Source organism: Ceratotherium simum, chromosome 27, assembly GCF_057802395.1.
Source record: "Ceratotherium simum simum isolate JZ-2026a chromosome 27, ASM5780239v1, whole genome shotgun sequence".
Taxonomy (NCBI): Eukaryota; Metazoa; Chordata; class Mammalia; order Perissodactyla; family Rhinocerotidae; genus Ceratotherium; species Ceratotherium simum.
In genome coordinates this window covers 31,511,262-31,531,459 of record NC_141926.1, presented here as the reverse complement: position 1 = coordinate 31,531,459, position 20,198 = coordinate 31,511,262, and the positions used below count along the sequence as shown (strand labels likewise).

Below are 20,198 nucleotides of genomic sequence, written 5' to 3'. Positions count from 1 at the left end.
GAGAGATTTGGACACCTGTCTCATGCACTAAAATGGATTAAAGAATTTAAGGAGATTTTAACTCACTTCAAATCGAAATGTGTAGGCTCTCAAGAATTAAGGAAGTTCAGCAGTTCATTAAGGCTACATATGGATCAACTCTGTCAGTGGAAGCAAAAGCGCCCTGCCCGGGATTCTGCTGACATCCAAACGAATTCAGTTACCTGCACTGAAACTTGTGGGAATCGGTAACATAGCAGGATCCCAAAACAAGGTTTGATGATAAATTGGCACCTCGAGGGAACAATTGCTCAGAGTGACTGCTCAGTATCAGCCATTTCCAGGACTTTGGGCTATTGCTTCCTTGATTCCTGCAGCGCCCATATTTATCTGTCCCCTGTAGGCTGTAACCTGTATTATAAGCCCTCATACTTGATTTAGAGGCAAGCAACTTGAGGGAAATTAATGAACAGTATTTATACTGTTCCATCAATAGCACATTTCCAAGTTCTCCAAATTGCAAAATATTAGGGGTATATTAAATTTTTTTAAGATAATAAAAGATCCACTGTGATCTGATCCAGCACATGCATAGAGTCTACGAGGAAAACTTCCTTTACATCATATTTAATAGAGAATTCCCATCTTTAATATAAAAGATGGGATTCTGATTCCTTTCCAGATTATCAACATATTTACAAAGAAACAGCAACATCTATAATCATCGTACTTTTTTTTGATAGACCCTTTCTGGTATAATCCCTATGAGAAACGTGTTTCTATGGAAACTGCAATAAGAAGATCCAAATGCTTTCTTGCTACATCCACTAGCTCTCATTAGACCTAATCTCTTTTTGCTAAAATATTGATTAAATGGGAGATTGGAAGTTATTACCAGAGCCTAATTACAATCTCCATATTGGCAAAGGGAAAATAGATGAGGATATATGGGTTTGTTATCAGCTTTTATCAATTTCAGTTGAGTATCCAAAGTTGTGGAATCTAGTCTTATCAATCTACAGCCTATTCATCATCCATGAATCATTTACTTTGTGATCGATTATGTGTAATTGTTCACTCACGGCAATTTAGGGAGAGCCAATAAGGAATCTTAAACAACAGCAACTTCATTTGCTAATGTCTAATTAATGCAATAAACATCCTGCTAACAAATGAACACATTCCTTGTGATATTTACTACTAATTTCTTCAGGGGCATCTGGGAGATATGAAACATCTGGACTTGATTCCTCTAAAGTGTACAACAGATAGATCATTAAACATTGTGGTAAGTCATTTAATTCCTCCTAGAATTCTCAGACTTGTAAGTGATCGTTTATTACAATAATAGCCGCTTACTCTAGTTTCCCCAGTCCTGATTAAAAATAATAATAAAAAAAACTCCTTAGCATACCTTCCATTGCTCATTAGTCCTCCATCTCCTCTTTGAAATGTAACTGTGAAAAAAAGAAAGACATACACACACAAGTAGTCAATATTAATTACGATTAATAACAACTACATATTGGCCCTTAGTTTAGGACTGATGCCTCTGGGAATTTTAACAAAATATAATTAACATAATTGTACAGAGACTAAGAAGCATTGGTTTGACCCAGGGCAAAGGCATCATATGCTCCAACTTTAATAAGACATTTTAAAATTCTTCAGGCCAAATGTATGGTTAAGTCAAAGGGGCAATTTTTGTTTGGATGTCAAAAATGCTTATAATTGGTGTGTGTATATATATATATATATATAGAGAGAGAGAGAGAGAGAGAGAGAGAAAAAGAAGTATTAGAAGATCCACATGCATTACTGGGAAATTATCAAATCATGACATTGAATCTTAAATAATAGGTGTCCTAATTAGAAGTCATAATGCAAAATGCACATAAAGAAACTAAAACAGAATAGTTCAAACAGATAACACCATCCTTCCAGTAAAACAAGCAAAACAGGTCCTGATTGATGACATATTTCTGACACTCACAGGTATTTTTAGGGGCACTGATAAGCACACTGAGTTGAACAACTACAGTTACAACAGACATGAACTGTAATGAATAGAGAATAACGTATTGAGTACTTTGTTTCATCATCCAACCCTCATGAAAATGAAACCTTCAAATAATTGATACTTAATATGCTCCAATTGTATGTAATGATTACAAAACTCAAGTCCTTTATAAAACTGTGAAACTTATTAATAAGATCAACAACCATCCAGTAGAGCCACAGGCTGGAGAATCCACTCCCTTCAGGCGCTAGATTCCATTCCTCAAAACTAACAACATGAAAGTGAGTTTCAAGGACTGGCCGAAGAAAGTGAGTTTCAAGGACTGGCCGAAGAATGTAAATATCAGTTCATGTCCATCACCCCTTCTCAAAAACCTCTGCAGTAAAATAGATTTGGAATTCAAAATGTTTCAGATCTAAGAAAGGCAATATGGTGCATACTACACAGAGGGTCTGAGGTGGCAACTATGTTCAAAGTTACTTAATATTTTTGCAGTGAAATATGAACATTCATGGTTATTGGGATAAAGTCTATAAACAGTTTCACACTAGTTTGGGTCAAGTTTTGCCACTAAATGACCGAACTAGAAAATCATGGAAAAAAATTTTGTGTTTAGAAGATTATGAATTTCTCAACTGCAAGTATAACCAAAATTAACAGGGATCAGCTAAACCAATCACTGAGCCAACCAATCACTGAAGGAAAAAAATACCATTTCGGAGATGTGAACCCAACATATCCTATCTTTTGAATATATTGATTATATTTCCTATGGTTTCTTTACTTAGTGAGTAAAGGTAAAAATAACTAAAAATTTTATCAACAGATGCATATTTTAAATAAACTGAGGACATATTGCTACTTAAAGTATACATGTAGTAAATACTTTCTTTTTTGTGTGTGTGTGAGGAAGATTAGCCCTGAGCTAACATCCGTTGCCAATCCTCCTCTTTTTGCTGAGGAAGATTGGCCCTGGGCTAACATCTGTGTCCATCTTCCTCTACTTTATATGGGACGCTACCACAGCATAGCTTGACAAGCAGTGTGTTGGTCTGTGCCTGGGATCTGAACCTGCGAACCCCAGGCCACCAAAGTGGAGCACGCAAACTTAACCGCTATGCCACTGGGCGGGCCCTAGTAAATAATCTGATTTTTAATTTGAATAATCTCTCTATAATTCATCTGCCCCTCAAGTTTGCACTGTTAAATATGATCACTCTTTAAATTTTGTAAATTTCCAAATGCAGTTCCCCAGTCCCTTTCCTAAGGTCGTCTAATGATATATCATTCATGACATCACAATTAGGTGATATGATAATAATTCCAAGGGTCCATCAGGACTTCATGAGGCAATGCTTTTAGGATCATCTTGCTGGCACATGAAGTGTACCGCCTTATCAATTTTTCAGGTAACATCTCAAATGCATTATCAAACAATCCTGCCATAACCTTTGCGTCTGCCCAGGCCAGGGTGGGGACAGTTCCTCAGAGAAAATCAAACAATACTGGTCATTATTCTGCTTCCTGATGGCTCGCTTAAGTGCTGGGAATCAGGCATCAGCAGTGTGTCCACACCACATTGGGTCCCTTTAATAACTGCTTTCAACAACAACAACAAAAAGAATTAATCTGAAACAATTAATGAAAAAAATTGAGCACTGAAGGTATTAAATAAAGGCTTGATTAGGGGAAAAAATCCCCGCAAAATGTGAAAACAGTACGGTTAATTAGCTTTCCATCTGATGTGACTTTCGAGTTATGTGGTTTTGTTAATGGACTACCAAGTGATTGTCTTACTTCGCTAAAAGAGAGTTAAGATAATGTTGTGAATATCATTGTGAATATGCAAATAAGCAGGCGTTGGCAGACTACACCTCCAATTGTGCTGTTTAGGAGGTATGTGGGGAGAAGCTATGTATTTCTCCCTAATTTAGATGCTCTGTTTTCCCCACCTAAACTTTCTGTTACTGACAGAGCAATGCATAATATTAGAAAAAGAACAACTGAAACAGAGGCACAAAAATTGAGTTGTACTTAACTTCTACATCCTAAGCAAGGGTGAATTCCTTATAAAATGTATCTCTGCACACCAAATATACAAAGGCAAAAATACACAGTACATCTTGTAAATACATGACTAACCTAAAATGGCCTATAGACATCATTTGGTATACATGAGAATCTTCCATTTTGTATGTTTCTATCAGAAAAAAACAAAAAGAAAGAAAACACTCTTATCCTAATAAAGTTGCTTAGTTTTCTTTTCAAAGCAAGGAAAAAGGAGACTTTTTAAAATTTCCTTTATATCCCATGCTCTAAAACTTTTAGATTTGCTCCATTTTGAAAGGTAAACCAAAAGTAACTGAGTTCCATTAGCCCATGAGATTAAAAGCAGATGAGAAATAAGGATGAACCATTAGAACTGAAGTGGAAGTCACCTTTGGTGTTTTGATCAGCACTTTTTTTGTGCGGAGAAAAGAAACATAAAAACAAATGCCACAGCCAATTGAAAGCTGTTTTGAAAGAGCTTTTCAACATTTCAAAGAGATGTTGAACTACCTCGAAGCTGAAAGCAAGAGGGTGAGGTGGATAGGTGGTTGGACAATCTTGCTCTAGTCATGATTTTGATAATCCCAGTGTAGTAACTTGGTGTTTATCAGAGATAAATTTGAAATTTCTGTGAATCCTTACCAGGAGTTTCTGCTAGCATCAAAAATTAAGAACTTTCAGGGAGTCTTTTATTTTATTTTTTTTTGTGAGAAAGATCAGCCCTGAGCTAACATCCATGCCAATCCTCCTCTTTTTGCTGAGGAAGAGCGGCCCTGAGCTAACACTATTGCCAAGCCTCCTCCTTTTTTTCCCCTTTTCTCCCCAAAGCCCCAGTAGATAGTTGTATGTCTTAGCTGCACATCCTTCTAGTTGCTGTATGTGGGACGCGGCCTCAGCATGGCCGGACAAGCAGTGCATCAGTGCACGCCCGGGATCCGAACCCGGGCCACCAGTAACGGAGCGCGCGCACTTAACCACTAAGCCATGGGGCTGGCCCCTGTATAGAAGTTTTCAGCTAAAACTGACTGAATAGTGTTAAGGTTTCCAAAACCACAAACTTCAGTGTTTTCGAATTACATCGAATATTCTGAATTTATTGCAATATTTACAAAGGATGTAAGGTAAAGAGATTTTGCAAGTTTATATCATACACAAAGTACCTCTACTATTGAAGGAAGTAAATTATATTAAAAATTTAAAAGTTAATACCTTAGAGACAGGCACCTCCACACCCTAAGGATTCCTGGTATAAGGGGGAACGTTTATCGATCCTGACTGACTCTATTCATAGAAGACTCGCCCTAAACTGTTCGGGGAAAATTGAGAACAAGAGAGTGCTCCAGAGGGATAAGTTTGGGAGGGTCGGGGTGGAGGGGGTCCAGATGGGGACGCGTGTGTAACCTGATAATTGCTTCGCCATAGCAATTGGCGCCATAAATGTAACTGTTTAAATGTTTTAAATTAGCCAATCATGTAAGACCGCGCCAACCTTTTCCCGCTTTATGCTTCCGAATCCTATAAAGAGCTTGCCCCTTAAGGTTCGGGTCGACTCTCTGTCTCCCAAGTAGAGATATCGTGTCGACCGGAGCTCCGCTTTAATTAAAACCTCGTGCACATTTGCATCAAGCTCGTCTCCTGTGTCTGTGGGTCCGCGCTTTCCCGAGACTGGAGTTGGATTTCCTTTTGGAATCCTACATTTGGGGGCTCGTCCGGGATCTGCGCGGTCACCCCAGACTCCGAGACCCTTGGAGGTAAGCCTGAGTGACTGGGTGTGCGAGTGTGTGCGGCGAAGCATTGCTTTGGTCTCGGTATCTGGGCAGCCGCCGCTGGCGAAGGGCCCAGCGGCTGCAGTGGCAGACGTGCTGGGAACTGCAGGCTGCAACCCTGGGACGCCCCAAGGGACAAGGGAGTCAGGAAAGCCTGACTACCCCTTTCAGGTAGAAAAAGAACGCACTCTTTTCCCAGGGAGGACACGAAAACCCCTCCCGTCTGAAACCGCCGGTTGGCTTGTACAGACACCAACCGGCAAAGTTGTTTTTGTCTTGCTGTGTTTTTGATGTTCATTGTTCTGTTTTTGTTAGTTACGTGGACCTCATTTGACGGGATGGGACAGACTATGACGACCCCCTCTCTTTGACCTTAGACCACTGGACTGAAGTGAGAGCGAGCGCATCGATTTGTCGGGTAGAAATAATAAAAAGGGCGTTGGCAGACTTTTTGCGCCTCTGAGTGGCCCTCCCTCAATGTGGGATTTGGCCCCTGAGACGTTTAATCTAACTGTTATCCTCGCGGTGAGGGCTATTGTTTTCCAGGAGAAACCGGGGTCCCATCCTGACCAACGACCATATATTACAGTGTGGCAGGATCTGGTGCAGAACCCACTCCGTGGGTTAAGCCATGAGTAAAAAGCAGAAAAACTAAGCCCCGAGTCCTGGCGCTGCAGGATGCGGAGACACGGCAAAAATCGAAATCAACTTTCGAACAGCCGGAGTCGGAGACCCCTTCGGCCCCCAGGGTCTACCCTGAGATTGAGCCTCCTCCCGAATGGCCCCCTTTCTCGCCTCCCCTTACCCTCCCCGCTCAGGATCGCAATCAGGGACGGAGGGCGACTGGCTCGGGTCCCTCCGCTGGAACCCGAAGCCGCCCGCGGAGCCACTCGGACGGGCCTGATACCACGGTGGCGCTCCCGCTAAGAGAGTATGGAGCTCCTGCGGGCCCAACCAGCTGTCACCCCTCCAGTACTGGCGCTCTTTCTTCCCTCAGACCTGTATAACTGGAAAAATAACCATCCCCTTTTCAGAAAACCCGCCCGGATTAACTGCCCTGATAGAGTCCCTAATGTTTTCCCATCAGCCCACTTGGGATGACTGTCAACAGCTCTTACAGGCACTCTTCACCACGGAGGAGAGAAAGAATCACACAGGAAGCAAGAAAGAATATCCGAGGCAACAACGGGCAGCCGGGTAACGATAGCTGAGGCGGAAGAAGGGTTTCCGCACAACCGACCCAACTGGGACTATAACACGGCTGAAGGTAGGGGTCGCTGTCCGCACCGCCGGGCTCTAGTGGCGGGTCTCGGGAGCTGCATAGGCGGCCCACCAATTTGGCTAAGGTAAGAGAGATTCAGCAAGGACCCACTGAACCCCTCCGTTTTCTAGAACGATTGATGGAGGCTTATCGCATAGGTACACGCCTCTTGATCCGTCCTCGGAAGGGCAGAAGGCCTCTGTCATTATGGCCTTTATTGGACAGTCAGCCCCAGATATAAAGAGGAGATTACAAAGGCTAGAGGGGCTGCAAGACTACGACCTGCGGGGCGTAATAAAGAGGCTGAAAAGGTGTATCATAAAAGGGGAGAGTGAAGCGAGAGAGAGAGAGAAGGAGGCTGAGGAGAGGGAAGACAGGAGAGACAGGAGGCGAGAAAACTAACTAAAATACTGGCGCGGTGATAAGCGACAGGGCCAGATCACAGACAGTCAGGGAACCTGGGCAACGCCCCGACCATTGAGCTCACGCATGACGGCAACCCTTGGACAAGGACCAATGTGCCTATTGTAAGGAGAGAGGACACTGGGCAAGGAATGCCCCCAAGAAAAGGGCCACACCCAAGGTGTTGTCTTTAGGAGAGGCGAAGAATAGCGGACGGGCTCTGGCCCTCCCGAGCCTAGGGTAACCCTAACTGTTGAGGGGACCCCTGAGTTTTCTGATTGATACTGGGGCTGAATATTCAGTACTGAAGCAACCTTTGGGAAATTAAAACTAAAAGACTCTGGTTGTTGGAGCCACTGGGCAGAAACAATACTCATGGACTACTTCGGACAGTGGACTTGGGGAAAGGAAGGGTGTCCCATTCCTTCCTAGTGATTCCTGAATGCCCGACCCCGTTGCTGTCGAGACCTTTTAACCAAACTGAAAGCTCAAATAGATTTTGCTCAACCTCGGCCTACAGTATCCTGGTCGCACCTACCACCATGATATTGGCCCTGGAGCTAGAGGAAGAATATCGGCTCCATCAGCAGCCTAAGCCTAGAGCTCGCTCAATACCGATAAGTGGCTGATCTAATTTCCAGCGGCATGGGGCTGAAACCGGGGACTAGGGGCGGCTACGAGAATTCCCAGTCATGATAGATCTTAAGGCCGAGCCCTCCCGATAAAGGCGTCAATACCCAATAAGCAAAGAGGCCAGAGAAGGAATCCGCCCCCATATCCAGAGGCTGCTCCAACAAGGAATCCTGGTTCCTTGCCAGTCTCCTTGGAACACCCCCCTCCTGCCTGGAAAGAAGGCTGGAACGAATGATTATAGGCCGGTCCAGGATTTGAGAGAAGTAAATAAGAGAGTGCAGGATTTACACCCTACCGTGCCAAACCCATATAACCTACTCAGCTCCCTCCCCCCATCACGAAAATGGTACACTGTCTTGGACCTGAAAGATGCATTCTTCTGTTCTGGCTTCACCCAAAAAGCCAATTACTTTTTGCTTTCAGTGGCGCTGACCCTGATATGGGGATGCGTTGGACAACTTTGACTTGGACGAGACTACCTCAAGGTTTTAAAAACTCCCTACCCTGTTTGATGAAGCCCTCCACAGGGACTTGACTGATTATAGGGTTAAAAACCCTCAAGTGACTCTTTTACAGTATGTAGATGATCTACTGTTGGCGGAAACCCGGAGACTGTGAAGAGAAGGGACCAAGCGCCTCCTGGCCGAGTTGGGTGAGTTGGGATACGAGGCGTCGAAAAAGGCACAGTTGTGCCAGGAAAAAGTAGTCTACTTAGGCTACACACTAAGGACGCCAAGGTGGTTAACCGACGACGGAAAAAGACTGTGACCCAGATTCGGCCCCAACCTCCGCCAGGTAAGGGAATTCCTGGGGACAGCGGCTTCTGCCGATTGTGGATCCCTGGGTTTGCTACCCTGGCTGCTCCACTGTACCCATTGACTAAGGAAAGTGGGAACTTTGTCTGGACTCTAGAGCACCAGAAGGCTTTTGAGACTCTAAAGCGGGCATTATTAGAGGCACCCACGCTTGGCCCTACCAGATTTGACCAAGCCCTTCACCTTGTATGTAGATGAAAGAAAGGGAATCGCCGGGAGTCTAACTCAAGCCCTTGGGCCCTGGAAGCGCCCAGTCGCATATCTATCAAAACTGGATCCATTGGCCAGTGGATGGCCCTCCTGCTTAGGGCAATCGCCACCACTGCCCAGCTGGTAAAGATGCAGATAAGTTAACTCTGGGCCAACAGATAACCGTAGTAGCCCCCATGCCTTAGAAAGCATTATCAGACAGCCTCCAGATCGATGGATGACTAACGCCCGGATGACTCACTACCAAAGTCTGCTCCTAACTGAGAATTACCTTTCGCCCACCGGCCATCTTAAACCCGGCCACACTACTGCCCGAAGCAGATGATGAAATACCTGTTCACCAATGCGCGACATCTTGGCATCAGAAAGCGGGACCCGACCCGATCTGCGGATGAGCCATGGGCTGGGGCCCCTAATTGGTACACCGACGGCAGCAGCTTTATGGCAGAAGGTAAGAGGATGGCTGGGGCTGCTGTGGTAGACGGGAAAGACTCTGTGGGCAAGCAGCTTGCCGGAAGGGACTTCTGCACAAAAGGCTGAGCTTATCGCCTGACACAGGCGTTAAGGTTAGCTGAAAATAAGACTGTGAATATATACACGGACAGCAGGTATGCCTTTGCTACTGCCCATGTTCATGGGGCTATTTATAAACAAGAGGGCTGCTTACCTCGGCCGGAAAAGATATCAAAAATAAAAAGAGATTCTGGGCCTCCTAGAGGCTATACATTTGCCTAAAAAGGTGGCAATCATCCATTGCCCAGGTCATCAGAAAGGCACCCGACCCCATAGCTCAAGGGAACCTTAGCAGATTTGGAAGCCAGCGAGGCGGCACTAGGACCTATGGTCCTGACTCTCCAGGGAGCTAAGGTCAACAAAACTGTCTCCAGTGGGGAACTAACTAAAGAAGAGAAAGTCCTTTCCCGTTGCAGAAGGGCGAGAATATCTATCACATCTACACCCGGCTAACCCACTTGAGCCCTCAGAAACTAATTAAAATTATTGAGGCCTCCCCGTACCAGGTACCAGATTTGAGAAAGGCGGCTGAGGAAATTTATAAGGATTGTAGAGCTTGCGCTCTCACAAAATGCTGCAGTTACCAAATACCGCACTGGACATAGACTCCGGGGAGACAGGCCCGAACCTTTTGGGAGATAGACTTTACTGAAATCAAACCGGCCCGGTATGGGAATAAATATCTTCTAGTATTTGTAGATACCTTCTCGGGATGGGTAGAGGCTTTCCCCACCGAAGAGACTGCCTCTGTAGTAGCCAAGAAGATATTGGAAGAAATCCTCCCGAGATTCGGGATCCCAAAGGTAATTGGATCTGACAACGGTCCTGCATTCGCTTGCCCAGGTAAGTCAGGGACTGGCCAGTCAACTGGGGATCAATTGGAAATTACATTGTGCTTATAGACCCCAGAGCTTCCAGGCCAGGTAGAAAGGATGAATAGAACAATTAAAGAGACCCTAACTAAATTGTCCATAGAGACCAAGGCGATAGTGACTGGACAGCCCTCCTGCCCTTTGCCCTGTTCCAGCGCTCGAACACCCCACAGGACCCTTTAAAACTTACACCCTTTGAAATCCTCTATGGAACCCCTCCCCCTTTGGCACAAATAGGATACATGACCCTGACATTATACCTTCTATACCTTTGTCAGCCGGCAGAAAGCACTCGAGGCCGTCAGGCGCGACATCTGGAACCAGCTAAAAGAGGCCTACCAGCCTGGTGATCTGCTCATCCCGCACCAATTCAGGTTGGGGACTCTGTCCTTGTGAGAGCGACATCGGACGGGGTCATTAGAGCCACGTTGGAAGGGGCCCCTGCGTGGTGCTCCTCACTACGCCCACAGCAGTCAAGGTGGGACGGTATAACCTCTTGGGTTCACGCCACACACGTAAAGAAGGCACCCCAGAATGCAGCAGATCTCTGGAAGGTGGAAAAAGACTGATAACCCTCTTAAGCTGCGTTTGCGTCATGGGAACGGGCGAGCAAGTCGTCCAATCCTAATCCCCCACGCTCCTCAACTGCTCACGTGGCAAGTCGTCTCCCAGGTAGGAGATATAACCTGGTCAATCCAAAAACTGCTTCCTTGGACATGGTGGCCAGACTTACACCCTGACCTTGTAAACTGGCTATAGGAACCCCGACTGGGATTTCATGGGTCGGCGAAGGGGGCAAAACAAGCCGGAGGATGCCACTTCCCCCATCGCAAGGGGTAAACTAAAGGCATACCCCTTTACGTGTGCCCCGTCACCACAGACCTCGTTCAATTGACTCCCTGGTGCGGGGCAAAGAAGACTTCTACTGTAAAAACTGGGGATGTGAAACCAGTGGGACTACTTATTGGGAACCCTCCTCTTCTTGGGATTTAATCAGGGTTAGAGCAAATTATAGCCACCAGATGAGTCGGGCTCAGAATGCAATACCTGGTGCCACCCCTTAACCATTCAGTTCACAGGGAAGGGAAAACAATTAAAACCTGGATCGGGAATGGTCATTCATGGGGAATAAGATTGTACAAAGAACGGCACGATGATGGCCTGACCTTCTCTATTAGATTAAAAATAGAACCCCGCCAGCAGACCAATAGGGCCAAAGCGGGATCCTAGCCGATCAGAGGCCCCTCTGTCCCAAAAATCCCCGCCAGCAGACCGATAGGGTTAAATAGCCCCTAAACCCCCAGGTAAAATCCATAACCTAAATGGGGCCGTAGATATGGTCACCAGATCTGCTCTGCGACCACCATCTACGCCACCTCCGCAGTACCTACTGAGCAAAAGATGGCACAGACTGTTTAACTTAGTATGGGGAGCTTACTACGCCTTGAATGATTCCAACCCTGAAATGACTGAATCATGCTGGCTATGCCTAGCGGTCAGCCCCTTATTATGAAGGAATTGCCACCATGGGGTCTATAACACCCCAGACCACACGACTTGCCTTTGGGGGAAAAGAAGGCGGCTAACCCTAACGGATGTGTCAGGACCGATTCAGGACTATGCTTAGGAAAAATTCCCCAGGCTACCAAGCTCTATGTAATAAGATTGAAGTCAGCCTTCCGACTACTCCTGGTCATTTTTGGTACCAGGACCCAATAGGTGGTGGGCCTGCACCACAGGCCTAACCCCCTGCATCTCAACTAAGCGTATTCAATTCGTCACAAGATTTTATGCGTGCTTGTGCAGTTGGTGCCTAGAATTTATTATCATACTGCCAATAGTTTCGAGGATGAATTTGACCAGAGATCCAGATTATGGAAAAGAGAACCAGTATCCTCACCCTGGCTGTACTCCTGGGACTGGGAGTTGCCTTGGGCGTAGGGACTGGCACTACGACCTTAGTCACAGGAGAAAGGGATTAACTGCCTTGAGCAATGCTATAGATGAAGACCTCAGGACTTTAGAACAGTCCATCTCTAAATTAGAAGAGTCCCTCACCTCCCTGTCTGAGTAGTGCTCCAGAATAGAAGAGGATTAGATCTGCTGTTTTTAAGAGAGAGGACTTTGTGCGGCCCTTAAAGAAGACTGCTGTTTCTATGCAGATCACACAGGGGTAGTCCGAGATTCAATGCAAAGATTAAAGAAAAGATTAGACATGAGGCAGCAAAGCAGGGAGGCGCTTAACAGAGCTGGTTTGAATCCTGGTTCACTAAGTCCCCCTGGATGACGACCTTACTATCCTCCCTAGCAGGACCCTTGCTGATTCTTTGTCTACTTTTGGTCTTCGGACCGTGTGTTTTCAATAGAATTACTGCTTTCATAAGAAAGAGTCAATGCAGTGCATGCTATGATGCTCCAACGCCATTACCAAGCTCTCTCACACAATGAGCCACTGACAGTAGACACCGAAAACTAAGTTCTAAGATTAGAACTAGGGACAAAAGAAGAAGTGGGGGAATGAAGGAAGTAAATTATATTAAAAATTTAAAAGTTAATACCTTAGAGACAGGCACCTCCACACCTAAGGATTCCTGGTATAAGGGGGAACGCGTTTATCGATCCTGACTGACTCTATTCATAGAAGACTCGCCCTAAACTGTTCGGGAAAATTGAGAACAAGAGAGTGCTCAGAGGGATAAGTTTGGGAGGGTCGGGGTGGAGAGAGGGGTCCAGATGGGGCGTGTGTGTAACCTGATAATTGCTTCGCCATAGCAATTCGCGCCATAAAATGTAACTGTTTAAATGTTTTAAATTAGCCAATCATGTAAGACCGCGCCAACCTTTTCCCGCTTTATGCTTCCGAATCCTATAAAAGAGCTTGCCCCTTAAGGTTCGGGGTCGACCCCTCTGTCTCCTGCGAGAGATACGTGTCGACCCGGAGCTCCGCTTAATTAAAACCTCGTGCATTTGCATCAAGCTCGGTCTCCTGTGTCTGTGGGTCCGCGCCTTCCCGAGACTGGAGTTGGATTTCCTTTTTGGAATCCTACACTATTATCTGGCAGGATTAATCCTAATCTCATGCATGCTAGAACTGAGAAGGAAAGGAAACATAACTATGTGGTAAATTGACATTTTGAGGTAAGGAAGCTTTCAGAGAGCCTATCTCTATTGGACCACATTTTCCTCCTCCAAATGGAAACTTTAATGTTGCCAGCCAAACCTCATTCCCTTTCCTGATAAGCTATTTTTCAAATATGAATTTAGATTAATCCTCTTTGAATAAGCATTAACTCAGCCCACATAATCAGAGTATAAAAATTCCATCAAATCTTAAACTGTCTTTGGATAGTTTTGTCAAATAAATTATATTCACCAACAGTTTTAAAACCTACTTATGAAGTGTTTAGCATTTCATAATTTGCTCACTCATTAAATTGTTTATATTTACTGAGTTTCATAAAATCTATTATTTTCAGAGGTAATATTCATAAATTACAACTAACCACTTTGAAAGTGGAGATATATTTACTTCCATTAAAAAGTGGATGACAAAAATTGTGAAGTTTGAAAAGAGTCATGTAGCCTTCAGGAGAACTATAATATGGAGATATGTATACATAATACAGCTGTATAGAATCTTCATGAGAGCTACATGGTTTTTTTTCAAACGTGTTGTTCATTTTTCTATTCACAAATACTATGATCAAACATTTACTCTAGATTCAAAAATGATCTGATATTTTCCGTATTTTCTGCCCAAATCTCTTTACAATTCTATTTCACCCTATAACAACCCAGGTAGTGAATTCTAGCAGTCATGAACCTCACATGCAGTGACAAGTAGACTGTTAGTGCTCAATGAAGATTGAGATAAATAACAGCGCATGTTGCTCTAGAAAAGTATACAATGATTAATGATTTCACATGGAATATGAGGAATGAGGGTACATTTTTTGTTCCAGTGCCCTTCTTTGTGCCCTTCTTTGTGCCCTGTGCAAACCTGTGGTGCGTGTTCGTGTCTGAAGAATTTAAATAAAGGATAAATACGAAAAAATAACATATGAAGCTAGTGGTAACTTTGGCCTGAGGAGATCTCCACTTTCTGCTATGTAAAGAAACAAAACATGTTCAGGACAAATTCTCCTCTCAGATCATCTAAATGCACAACTTTGCATTTGATTCCTGACAGTTGCTGTTACAATCTAAGGTGTTAATCCACTGGTGTTCCATGATAAATATGTTAAATCCTCTGACACATAAAAACAAGATCAACAAGGGTTTTTTCCCTTCCTTCTAAGCACTCAAATTGAATTTTCTACATGATGGAGAGTCAAAGACTAGCCACAATAAAAGTCAGTGGATTAGATCTTGCCTACATAGGGTGAGTGGAAGATATCTCCCTGAGATTTATATGAGTCCCCACTAGTTAAAATCTTCCTTGTTTTACTTCTAGTTGTTAAGGAGAAACCCTGAATGAAGTAGGAAAAAGGAAGTGTTGAAATCAGACTTCATCTGCTTTATAAATCTACTTGGGGTCAATCTAGCTTTATTAAATGCACGTCTCCTAATATATGTAAATTGCATCAGACGTTTAAGTATAATCCAAGATCACAATTGGCGTTTGAAACAAATGAAGTATCTTATGTTATAAATTAATTTAAATACTGATCTGAAAGTAGACTTTTTGTTCATTTGGAAAAAAAATTATTACTGCTATATGAATTAACAATAAAGTTTTGAGATTATACAGACATGACCATGTAGTGAAAAAGTGGAAATGTTAGGCTTTTCGTCTTCTGAGTAAAATTACATTGTTTTACTTTACTGGTTTAGTTTCCATAGTTGTATAATTCATAAGATTCCCAGAGAAATTTTTATGGAAACCAAAATATAAACAGAACTCGCACAAATAGAGTATATTTTCTAGAATTTTTATAACGCATTTCAGAGAAAAATAGCCCCATATGAAATCTCTGTGCTCTTAAAATGGATCATTAGCTCATGCATGAAATATCAGAAATTTAGACATATGAGAAATACACACTCCATTAATCATTCCTATTTGAAATCTCCATATTCTCTAAGTTGTATAGGGATAAGAATATGAAAACTTTAGAAGGTGGAGGACAGGATATTTATGGAGGGAAATGTGTAGAAATATCACCAAGTCAGATATGCAATGCTAGGAACCTGTGATTTGGGTTTTCATTTGCTTCTTGCCTAGAAGAAGAGAACAGCAGTTGTTGGAAGGCAAATTATTAGCTGAAGGTGAATCCACTCTGAGAGTCAGCCATCTATCAATTAAGTATAAAGGTTTTGAAAGGCTGTTCTCTGGCTTGGCCTTATTCCAAAATATTTGAAGGGCATAGCACCTTCAGAGTTAGCAGTTCTTCTACAAGCAGATGGATATCAATCACAATGAGAAATGATAATAGGAAATGTAGTATTCTTGTCAAGCTCAAAGACTGACAGACATTTTTAAATTAAATGCACAGGTTTTGCAAAGAACTGCTGTTAAAAAAAAAAAAAGAAGAGGAAAAAAAAAGTCTGTCTGACATACTTTTATTAAAAGCACAAACCTACTAATTACGAGAGACCTGTTGTTTACAAGGAGTGAGCGAACGAAGTACGGAGAGTGACAATGCAACATTCCAAATGTGGGTGTCCATCTTAGAACTTTGCACTGAAGTGACTAGCAGAGTCAATCTTTTATTATTTTCACTAAAGTAAAGCAAAGGGATAAACACAAAATAGTCCCTGAATTAAATCAGTTCTTCCTTATGTTTTATATGATTTATATGAGTGTGTCACAGAGATGAAACGTAACGTGGTGATTGATTAAACAGATGGGTTGACAGACAATACTTTCAAGGCACATTAAAGTATCATTAATGTTCAGGACTCTGACACTCAGCAGTTATCTCCCAGCATCCCTTTCTGGGAAGAATCAATCCCTCACTGGTGTGATGACATAGCACTCAGATGGCAAAGCATAAGAAAGCAGGCATCAGCAACCAATGAGAAATGAGAATGGCGGAGCAATAGCAAGTCACAAAGCATGGAAACCCCTTTTCAACAGACACACTCGACCACTTTCTCTACACCTGGGAATTTATTGTAACTAGTACCTAATAAACTTTATTTTCATAAGATATGGACATGAGCCACAATGTTATAATCAAATAATCATATTTAAATGCTGTCAAACAACAAGCAACACAACCAAGTGGGTGCTACTCCTTTCATTTTGCACTATTTAGACATTCTTGGCAGCTTAGAAGCCTACAAGCTACAACAGCTTATAAGCTTAATAAGCAATGACGCCTCTGTCAAAATCAGTTATTAAGACATTTATGCTTCTTACCAAAGCTAAAATTAGAAACAGAAGGTTGAATAAAATGCCTCAAAAAATTCTTAAGTGTTTATAGGATGAGGTTAAATTAAAATTGTTCCCTTGTGAATTCTATAAAGTGTGAAATATTGTAAGACAATTTCTTTGTGTGATTGCTGTTGTTAGAGAAAATACTTAAAGTGAATTGTAATCAAAATTGTTATTGAACATAGCCTCAGTATTGAGTCCATTCTTTCAATTACTGACTTTATCATTTTCTTTCTTGCTTGCTCTTTCTCTCTTCGTTGAAAATATTTTGAAGGCCACAATTTCAGACATCTTTGAAATTCTGTTTTGGATTCTAAAAAGAAAACATTTTTGTAAACATCTAGGATCTTCTTTCTCTTCTGCTTCTTTTCCTTCTCCTTTTTCTTCCTTCTAAAATGTTGATTGGTCACCTTGAAATAGCCATCTTATTTAAGTGACTATTAAATCACCTTATTCATGCCTCATCAGTCTTATTAATCCTGGTGAAATTTTTTGCTTGTTTGTATTTTCCATCTGGGACATTTCCTATTGTAATCTGCATCTTGAAATACTAAAAACTGTATTTCAAATCTTTCTTTTTTTCCCGAGGATTTTAGTAACGCTCTTGACTAAATCCACTTCTCAAACAATGGCTTCATAGCATGCAAAGTCTGTGTGTATGTGTGTGTGTGTGTGTGTGTGTGTGTGCGTGTTTTGAAGAACTAGTTGGGAAAAATGGTTAAGCATTTATCAGTGTGCACTCCTGTTATGCTTTATTGGAGATGCAAACAAAAAGATTGCCTTATGGTCATAATGTGATATGGTGAAGAGAAATGCATTAAAGCCTGTTGTTTATAAGTGCATTTTATAGAGCAGGTGTTTAAAACAAGCCAAAAACATTCATTCATTCATTCACTCACTTGTTATTCCATTTCATTCCTTCTCTTTCATTTCAACACATTCCCAAAGATAAGAGGTTTTCTTAGCTGGAAACAGTCTCTTACCAGCATAATTACTGAGTCCCTTTCTCTTCTTTCTTCGCCAATACAACCAGATGCTAAAACCCATCAAAATTACCCAGCAGGCACCACCAATCCCCGCTATAAAGGCTGGTTGCTTCACAACATCAGTGATTTGCTCAGTTATGCTGTTATTGTTTTCAGTAATGACAACTTCATTACGTCCCCCTATGGAAGAAACAATAGTTTTAGTAAATATTAATACAAAAATAAACACAGGAATACTTACATAGTGCACCAAAGGCACAGAAAATTAGAAAACTCCTTTGAAAGTAGGTAATATTTGTTGTGTCCTGAGCCTGTCACAATTATTGATAAGGATATTTTATAAGTTTCAGAAGAAGAAGAAAATTATGAGTTTGAAATATGATTAAGAACACTGCTCCCTCATGTTTTGGTTGACTATGAATATATTCAGAACTGCTTCTTGATTTATTTCCTTATAAATAAGTACTAAAACAAGTGGTAAGGGTTGAAATAACAGTAACTTTTCTTTAATTAGGTAAAGAGTGTTTTAACATAGCCTCATTAAAAGAAAATCAAGCAACTACAACATTCAGCAAAGGGTATTTGCAAATTGTCTTTCCTCTACAGCAATGTCCAAATTAAAATGTTCATGATTCAAAATATGTAACTTAATACTGCCCTTAATATTCTACCAAGGAACTTATTTTGATCAAACATCCTTTAATTTTCTGGAATGTTTTCAAATTACTATATAAAACAATGACTATTATGTAAACATCCTTTCATAGATATTAGTATCTATAATTAAAATGTCATGAAAGGATAAAACTCATGTATTCACTTAAAGTATTTGAAACTAATTTGAAAATCGACTTTAAAGCTGAATTCAAAAGACAACTTTAAAATTAATTCTAAGGTTTATGTAGCTAAACAGTGCATTTAAATCTGGACTAAGATTATTCTAGAAGTAGTCATGTTTTGACAATTTAGATCTCTCAGAGATAATTAAACAAATCTTAATCCATATTTTTAAATAGGCTTAAAACTCATGGAATCATAATATCACTGAAGAGCAAAGATTTAGGTGTTTATTTAACAGATTAAGAAATTTGGATACTGGGAATTAAGTGATTTCTAATGTCAATATCATACCTTACTAACAACTAATCGAAGACTTTTTAAAAATAAATTGTACTCGTAATACAAATGGCAAATTTCAGCATATCACATCAAAGGAATGTGTGATTTTCAGTGTTTTAGTCATCATGGCACTGTAATATATTAAAAAGAGCATGCTCTTTGAAGTTACGAGTCTGAATACCATCACTGCCACTTACTAGCTAAGTAAGCAGTAAGCTTATGTGAGGCACTTAATCTTTTTGAGTACCTGTTTCTGTTAGTTGGCAACAGTTTTGTCTATGTCATATATTTGGGAGGATTATTTGAGATGATGTATGTAAAGAGGTTAATAGGAACACAGTAGTTTGTGACTCAAAAATTATGGCCTGCGTATGGCTAAGGGTTACTTTACGAGCCACTCAGGTAACTTTGGGGATGTAGGTTGTAAATTGTTTAGATGTGAGTCCTGCAAACCAAAGGTTACTTGTTTAGCACAGTTTTCCTTTCTTCCAGGGCAGAAAATTAGATTACGTTTCTCAGACTCCCTTGGAGTTGAGTGCAACAAAGTGACTTTGAGTATTGGCGGATAGTACATAGGCACAAGTGATACATATACTTGCGCCTATGTACTGCTGAGACAATACTTAACACTCTCTTTCCTAATGTGTTGGATAGAAACACGGGATCTGGTGGAGGATGCTGACCCCCTAAGAGATAATAGAGCCACTGATAAGAAGGCTCAAAGTTCCCTGAGTAACTGTGTGGTGTAGAAACCTCATCCTCCATTCTGCTAACACATATTAGACTGGACTACGAATAAGAAAGAAACTTATTTTGCTAAGCCAATCAGAATGCAGGCTTGTTTGTTATAACTGGTAGCATTTTCTTGTACATACTTACATTCCATTTCTGAAATATCTTTTGTGTTAAATTCTAGATTTAAAAACCAGATTCACTTCTGTAGTAAACTTGGTTCACCTTCCCAATCTATCTGCCCTTAATTATTACACATATAAACATAGTCAAAAGAAACGTATTTAAAATGAGCTCATATTTTCAATAGGAGACATACACATATCTGGTGATTTTCCTAACTACTAGTAGCTACTAAAAAGAAAACAAACACTTTATAGAACAAAGAGAAAAGCAAATTTGTCCCTCATTTATGTAAAAGGTCCGTAAAATATTATATTTAATGTAGTGTAATATTTATGT

General features: G+C 41.5%; 1 protein-coding gene across 8 annotated transcripts in view; it reads right to left on the bottom strand.

Moving 5' to 3' along the window:
- ROBO2 (roundabout guidance receptor 2) overlaps nt 1-20,198 on the bottom strand; it is a 593,028-nt gene that overhangs the window by 51,791 nt on the left and 521,039 nt on the right. For all 8 annotated transcript variants that reach the window (XM_087418202.1, XM_087418199.1, XM_087418200.1 and 5 more), the window contains 2 exons: nt 17,883-18,065; nt 1,394-1,436 (listed from right to left, as the gene is read on the bottom strand). In XM_087418202.1, the coding sequence (XP_087274328.1) occupies nt 1,394-1,436; nt 17,883-18,065 (226 nt within the window). The remainder of the gene's footprint in view (nt 1-1,393; nt 1,437-17,882; nt 18,066-20,198) is intronic.